We start from the raw sequence: 8,063 nt of genomic DNA, 5'->3' as shown, positions 1-8,063 counted from the left end.
TCACTGACCCACAGCCCCCCCTTGCCATCAACCCCCCTCCTCCCTGACCCTCCCCCAGCCATCGACTCCCCTTCCTCACTGACCCACAGCCCTCCCATCAACCTCCCTCCTCACTGACCCACACCCCCCCCTTGCCATCAACCCCCCCCCCCCACTGACCCACCGCCCCCCTGGCCATACATCCCTCCCATCGACCCCCTCCTCACTGACCTCCCCAGCTTCCCCCCACCCCGACCATTGACCCCCTCCCCAGGGACCCCATGCCCTGCCTATTAACCTCTCCCCCTTGCCCACTGACCCCCATCACCCGCCCCCCACCAGTGCCCCCCTTCCTCACGCTGGAGTCATTCTAGGAGGGGCTGGAGCATCAACAGATGCTGTGGGGCCCCATTCACCCCCCCAGCCGCCCCCTCCCTAAATGCTGAGATGGTTCAAGGAGCAGCCCCTTATAGGCCCCATCCCCTCAACACCCCCTCCCCCCACACCCCATCCTATCAGTCCGCAACTGTCACTCCCATAACCTCCCTTCTCACCCTGGGGCAGGATCACCCCCCCTCCCCATATGCTAGGATCAGGTCAGCTCCCCACGGCCCCCCCTACCCCATCCCCCTGCATCCTTTGCCATTGCTTGCCCCCTAACACCACCAGCCCCGCCCCCATTACCTCAGTTTACCCCCTCCCCCTTCCTCCATCATCTCAACCTCTCTCATCACTCACCCAGTTAGGAACCTCATGGCCTGCTTCCCCCCCCCCCCCCAAGCCATTACACCCCACTCCCCTCCCAGAGCCAGGGATAGAACCCAGGAGTCCAGATTCCCAGCCCCCTGCCTCCGGCTTTAACTAATTAAGTAGAAACAGCCCCCAGATCCCAGCCCGGAGGAATTACTGATTGATCCTATTTCAAGACCATCTGCCAAGACCCCAGTTAAGACCCCTTTGCCCTTGAATTACTGGGATGGTTCTGGAAGATGAACGTTTCCCAGGGTCCTGGGACGCAGCCAGCCAGTCTCCGCCCTGGGGCCGAATGGGAGTCGGCGCCTCCTAGAGGGGACAGGCCCCAGGCCCCATTCCCTGCCCCCCTGAGCCAGCCAGTCCTTGCCCTGGGGCAGATCAGAGCTGGCACCTCCTAGAGGGCAAAGGCCCCGTGCCCCATTCCTCAAAGCACACTCGACGGGAGTGGGGTCTAGTGGTTAGAGTCACAGATCCAAGACCAGCGGGGACTGTGGTGGTCAGGCGATCTGAGCTCCTGGATAGCACAGGCCCGGGGACGGCCCCCAGCTGTTCCCAGGGCCGAGCGTTCAGAGAACGAGCCCCACGCTGCCGGTGAGGGAGAATCCACCATGCGCCGGGCCCGTTGTTCCGCTGGTTAATTGCTCTCCCATGAGAAATGTCCACGCTGTTTCCCGCGGGCATGTGTCTCGCTTCAACTTCCAGCCCTGGGATCGGGCTCGACCGTCCTCTGCTACAGTGGAGAGTCCGTTACTGAGTATTTGTTCCCCGTGTAGAGGAAGAGCAGCTGAGAGTCAGGACTCCTGGGTTGTCTCTGGCTCTGGGAAGGGAGTGGGGGCTAGTGGTTAGAGCAGGGAGCTGGGAGCCAGGACTCCTGGGCAGGAGAGAGATCACTTGATCATTACCTGTTAGGTTCACTCCCTCTGGGGCACCTGGCATTGGCCACTTTCAGCAGACAGGATAGTGGGCTAGATGGACCTTTGGTCTGACCCAATCTGGCCGTCCTTATGGGTTCTATCCCTTGTTCTGGGAGGGGAGTGGGGCTAGTGGTTAGAGCAGGGGGCTGGGAGCCAGGACTCCTGGGTTCTCTCCCTAGCTCTGGGAGGGGAGTGGGGGCTAGTGGTTAGAGCAAGGGGTTGGGAGCCAGGACTCCTGGGTTCTCTCCCCAGCTCTGGGAGGGGAGTGGGGGCTAGTGGTTAGAGCAAGGGGCTAGGAGCCAGGACTCCTGGGTTCTCTCCCCAGCTCTGGGAGGGGAGTGGGGGCTAGTGGTTAGAGCAAGGGGCTAGGAGCCAGGACTCCTGGGTTCTCTCCCAGCTCTGGGAGGGGAGTGTGGGCTAGTGGAGGATCAGGCTGCCCTCCAGCACCATACAAAGGCTGCTCCATTGGCATCAGTGGGTTTGTGGCACCGCCGCTAATTGGCGCTGGCGGCTCTGTGGGAGGAGGGGGATGGATTAGCGGGAGCAGCTCGGGTCCTGGCCGGAGCATTCAGCTAAATATAACCCCCCTTGGCCTCTTCCTTCCTGTTTGTCCCTTCTCAGCATGTCTGGGAAACCCGAACCGCCTGGCTCGGGGGGGGGGGGGGGGGGAGAAGAGGTCAGATGCCCCCTTCCCCCCCCCATGGGGCAGGGGTATGAGGGGAGGAGATCAGGGCCTCAGTAGGGCGCTGGGCCTAAATACCAGGCCAGACAGGCCCGGGGGTCTCAGGAAATGTTGCGTCCGGCTGTGTTAGATCTTGGCTTGATGGCTCCGGCCGACCTGTCCCCAGAACGTGATGGGAGGGGAGTGGGGCGAGTGGAGGAGCAGGCTGAGGGCTTCTCCCCAAATCAGGATTCTGAGGGGAAAAAATGAATCAAGGAAGCAAAGGATGTGAGGGGAGGAAAAGCCTCGCGTTGCCTGTACAGCAAAGCTCGGCCCCTGGGCAACAACCAAGAGGCTTTGGACTTGCTTGCGGGTGAACAAGGGTGATTCAGCTGGTATCACTGACACCTGGTGGGCGAAAGGGAAATCCACGCCGCAAATGGCACGCCCTGTTTCCGCGTCACGGACGAAAATGCTCTACGCTTTGGGATCAATGGCCTAACCGATAAAGAACAAGAAGGGTTATTAGTTGGAGTCTGCTACAGCCCCTTCGAAGCACACTAGGGACCAGAGTGAACAACAATTTATGCCCCCTGTAACGTATAGGAATAAAAGCGGCGTGATCCCTGGGGCTTCAATTTGAATAATGTATGCTGGAGGCCATGTGCTGCCAACACTAAATCATTCTGGGAATTTCTAAACGTGCTAGTTGACGAGTTCCTGTCTCAAACGCTGTAGCCACCGACACGGGGGAATTCTACTCATCCTAACAGAATGAGGAACTGAGCACGGAGCTAGAAATTAATGGTGGCTCTGGTACAAGGGACCACGCCTTGATGGTATTCATAATGTGCAAAGAGAGTAAAGTCCAGAGTGATGAGATTATTTCCTTGGTGCTTTAAAAGGGCCAGTTTCACAAAGATGAAAACAATGATAAGCCAAATCAGCCGGAAGGAAGAATTTAATCAGAAAAATGTGAATGATCATTGGAAATTGCCTAAGAACGCTATACCAGACACCCGAAAACCACAGCTGAGGGAAAAGGCTGCGCTGGTTAACAACACAACCTTAGAGAGGAAGTGAAGGCAGACAACGAGGTATAACAACTAGAAGATAGGGGAAGCTCATAGTAATGAATATAAATCAGAAGCAATGGGGAAATTGATAGTAATGAATATAAATCAGAAGCAAAGAGGAAGTTGATAGTAATGAATATAAATCAGAAGCTATGATTTGTAGAAAATTGATATGGGAAGCAAAGGGTCAGCAGAGGGTCTATGTCCAGCAGAGCTAGGTACAATAAGAAGGAGGGTTTTTTTAAGTATATTAAAAATAAAAAGAATCCTGACAATGGTATTGGTCCATTGCTAGATGGAAATGGTAGAATTATGAACAATAAAGCAGAAAAGGTAGAATTGTTCAACAAATATTTCTGTTGTGTATCTGGGGGAAAATAGATGATGGCCTATCATACGATACCACTTTCCATTCCCCTAGTGTCTCAGGAGGATGGTAAACAGCAGCAACTACAGTTAGACTTTTAAAATCAGCAGGTCCAGATAACTTGCAACCAAGAGTTTTAAAAGAGCTGGCTGAGACGCTCACTGGCCCATTAATGTTGATTTCCAATAAGTCTTGGAGCACTGGAAGAGAGCTAATGTGCCACTATTTACAAAGAATAAAGCACATGACCCGGGGCAGTTCCAGGCCTGTCGGTCTGACATCAATCCCTAGCAAGTTAATGGAGTGACTGATACAGGACTCAATAAAGACTTGGAGGAGGGCAATGTACTTAATGCCAATCAGCAGGGGTTTATGGGAAATAGATCCCATCAAACTAACTTGATCTCGCTTTTGGCTGAGATGACAAGTTTGGTTGCTAACGCTAAGCGAGTTGATGTAATAAACTGACGCTTCTGGGCGGCGTTTCACGTGGTAGCACACGGCATTTCGACCGTTATAAACCAGCACGGCCCACGCGGAAGTTTTTAACTGGCCGACGCCAGGTCTCAAACTGTAACTGCAAACGGGGCGTCGCCGCCGAGCACGCGTGTTTCTCCTGGGGTCCCGCAGGGCTTGGCCCTGGTCCCGAGGCGATGTAACGTTTTCGACCTGGAAGAAAACGGGAAATCGTCACCGGTGACGTTTACAGAGGACACGACAATTGAGGGTGGGGGTAAATAACACAGAGGCCAGGGCATGGCTACGGAGCTAGCTGGATCGCTTGGTAAACTGGACACAAACATTGTGGGTTTTCATGCGGCTAAATGTACCTGTATCCATCTAGGAACAAATGCTGGCCGGACTCCTAGGATGGGGCAGGGGGGCTCTCTCCTGGGAAGCAGCAAGTCTGAAAAAGATTTTTGGGGGGGTTGTAGTGGCCAATCAGTTGAACCCTGAGCTACCCTGTGTGATGCGAAGGTCAAAAAGGCTAACGGGAACCTGGGAAGCGTCACCAGGGGAATCTCGAGTAGGAGCAGAGAGGCGATTTGGCCCTGGGGCAACAATGTGGGGCTCCTGCATCCGGTTCTGGTGCCCCCCATCCAAGGAGGACGTTGCCCGATTGGCGAGGGGGCAGAGAAGAGCCACAGGGGTGATTAGAGGATTAGAAAACCTGCGTTAGAGCGAGAGACGCCAGGAGCGCCAGCTATTTAGCTCAACAACGAGAAGGTGAAGGCGGGACTTGATCCCAGTACGTAGGGGGAACGAATATTTAATCACGGGCTCTTCCATCTCGCTGAGGAAGGTGGAACCCGAGCTGACAGACTGGAAATAAGATGTAGGTTTGTGACGGTGAGCGTCATTAACCACTGGCACCGTTTACCCAGCAGCGTGGTGGTTTCGCCGTCGCGGACGCTTTCTCAGCCGAGCTGGGCAATTTCTCGGAAAGTTCTGCCCTAGGAATTATTGCAGGCCAGGTCTCTGGCCTGTGTAATACAGGAGGTCAGACTAGGTGAGCACACTGGCCCTTCCTGGCCTTGGGATTGATGACTCTATGATCCAGGGACAGGGGGTAGGATGCTGGGCTAGAGGGGCCTATGGGTCTAATCCAGGGTGGTACAAATGAGGCAGGATACCAGGGTAGATGGGCCCATGGGATGATCCAGGGTAGCAGGGACAGGGCGGGATACCAGGGTAGATGGGCACCGAGAGGATGATAAGGTCTCGCTCACAGTCCCCTCCTCCCACCCCCACCCCCACCCCCCAGCACAGCCACAACAGTTCCCTGTTCTCCATCTCCCTGCGTGACGCCCTGCAGAAGAAAATCAGCATCTTGGAGCATCAGATCCAAGAGAAATTCAACACCACCGAGCACCACGGCCACGAGGAGCCGCACCACGGCCACGAGGAGCTGCACTGGCACAAGAACAGGGTCCACGGGCCTCATGAGAAGGGTGAGGGGCAGGGGTGCGGGGGTATCGGCAGATGGATAGTTGGTGGTGGTGGGCATCGAAGGATCCAGACTAGAGCTGTGGCTGGATGAATAGGACTCACTGCAGGGATTGACAGGGGGATAACAGAATAGATGGATGGGTGGCATTGTAGCTACAAAGCTAGGTAGTTGCATGGATGGACTTATGTATGGCTGAATTGATAATTGAATGAATGGATGGAATCACTGATGGGCGAAGCTATGGATGGAACGTTGAATGGATGGATGAAATGGTACATGGATGGATGGATGGAGGAAAGGGATGGACCTATGGATGAAATGGTACATGGATGGATGGATGGAGGAAAGGGATGGACCTATGGATGAAATGGTACATGGATGGATGGATCTATGGATGGATCATTGAATGGATGGATGAAATAGTACCTGGATAGAAGAATGGATGGAGCGTTGAATGGATGGATGAAATGGTACATGGATGGATGGATCATTGAATGGATGGATGAAATGGTACCTGGATAGAAGAATGGATGGAGCGTTGAATGGATGGATGAAATGGTACATGGATAGAAGAATGGATGGAGCGTTGAATGGATGGATGAAATGGTACATGGATAGAAGAATGGATGGAGCGTCGAATGGATGGATGAAATGGTCCATGGATAGAAGAATGGATGGAGCGTTGAATGGATGGATGAAATGGTACATGGATAGAAGAATGGATGGAGCGTCGAATGGATGGATGAAATGGTACCTGGATAGAAGAATGGATGGAGCGTTGAATGGATGGATGAAATGGTACATGGATAGAAGAATGGATGGAGCGTTGAATGGATGGATGAAATGGTACCCGGATTGATGGAGGAAAGGGATGGATCTATGGATGAAATGGTACATGGATGGATGGATCTATGGATGGATGAAATGGTACCTGGATGCATGGATGGAGCATTGGATGGGTGGATGAAATGGTACGTGGCTAGAAGGATGGATGAGGGGATCTATGGATGGATGAAATGATACCTGAGGGATGGCTGGCTGAAATGAGGGATGGCTGGCTGGCTGGCTGAAATGAGGGATGGCTAGTTGAATGAACAGCTGGATGCAATGATGGTTTGATGGCCGTATCAGTGCATGTGGAGATGGCTGACTGGCTACTGGCCAGAAGCACATCCCCTTTCCCCTGGGGCTGGTTGTGTCTGGCCGCCCCGGGACTGACCTTGTCCCTCTAGGGCACAAGGTGGAGAAGCCAGACGAGGTTTTCCGTGTGGGCTTCCCCCTTCGCACCAACTACATGTACGTCAAGGTGAAGCGGACGCTGCATCACGAGATCTTCGCTTTCACTGTCTGCCTCTGGCTCAAGTCCAGCTCAGCGCCTGGCGTTGGCACCCCCTTCTCCTACTCCGTGCCTGGCCAGGCCAACGAGCTGGTGCTCATTGAGTGGGGCAACAACCCCATGGAGCTACTCATCAATGACAAGGTGCGGGGCTGGGGACTGCCATGGTCAGCAGAGGATGCGATGCTGCAGGGGGCTCTGTGCTGCGGGGAGCGGGGTGGGGGCCCAGCAGGGGGCTCTGTGCTGCGGGGAGCGGGGTGGGGGCCCAGCAGGGGGCGCTGGGCTGCGGGGAGGGGGGCTCAGCAGAGGGCGCTGGGCTGTGGGGAGCAGGGTGGGGGGGCTCATCAGGGGGTGCTGGGCTGCGGGGCAGGGGGGCTCCGACCTCGAGCACTGCCCTTAACCCTTTCCCTGCCACGCCCCCCCAGGCTGCCACCTTGCCCCTGGCTATCCACGATGCCAAGTGGCACCACATCTGCGTGACCTGGTCGACGCGGGACGGCATCTGGGAGAGCTACCAGGACGGGGTGCGGCGGGGCAGCGGGGAGAACCTGGCCCCCTGGCACCCCATCAAGCCAGGGGGCGTCTTCATCCTGGGGCAGGAGCAGGTATGAGACCCCCCCCACACCCCAGGCTGAGAGCATCAGCTCCAAGGTACCCCCCCCTTTCTGGATGGCTAATGCCCTCCCTGGTCTACCCCTGGCCTCTCTGCTCCCCCCCCCCAGGACACGCTGGGCGGCCGCTTCGACGCCACGCAGGCCTTCATCGGGGAGCTGGCCGACTTCAACGTGTGGAGCCACGTCCTGGCGCCGGGCGAGGTCTACAGGCTGGCCACCTGCGCCGGCCGCGCCCGCGGGGATCTTGTGGCCTGGGCCGAGGGCGCCGTGGAGCTGCACGGGGGCGTGGCCAAGCTGCCCTTCAACGCCTGCCACTGAGCCCTGCACCACGGGGGGGCTGGAGGCCCGAATACCTGGGTTCTCTCTGGCTGAGGAAGGGGAGCGGGGTCTAGTGGTTAGAGTGTTGTGTGTG

General features: G+C 56.0%; 1 protein-coding gene across 1 annotated transcript; it reads left to right on the top strand.

The window, feature by feature from the left end:
- Positions 1-5,461: 5,461 nt before the first annotated feature.
- Positions 5,462-8,063, top strand: LOC135976216 (neuronal pentraxin-1-like). The gene is made up of 4 exons (XM_065570957.1): positions 5,462-5,702; positions 6,934-7,181; positions 7,463-7,642; positions 7,760-8,063. Exons 1-4 carry the CDS (start codon positions 5,462-5,464, stop codon positions 7,967-7,969), a joined length of 879 nt encoding a protein of 292 aa, XP_065427029.1. The 3' UTR covers positions 7,970-8,063.

Source organism: Chrysemys picta, chromosome 17 (assembly GCF_011386835.1).
Source record: "Chrysemys picta bellii isolate R12L10 chromosome 17, ASM1138683v2, whole genome shotgun sequence".
In the NCBI taxonomy this organism is placed as follows: domain Eukaryota; kingdom Metazoa; phylum Chordata; order Testudines; family Emydidae; genus Chrysemys; species Chrysemys picta.
This window is presented reverse-complemented; position numbering and strand designations above follow the sequence as displayed.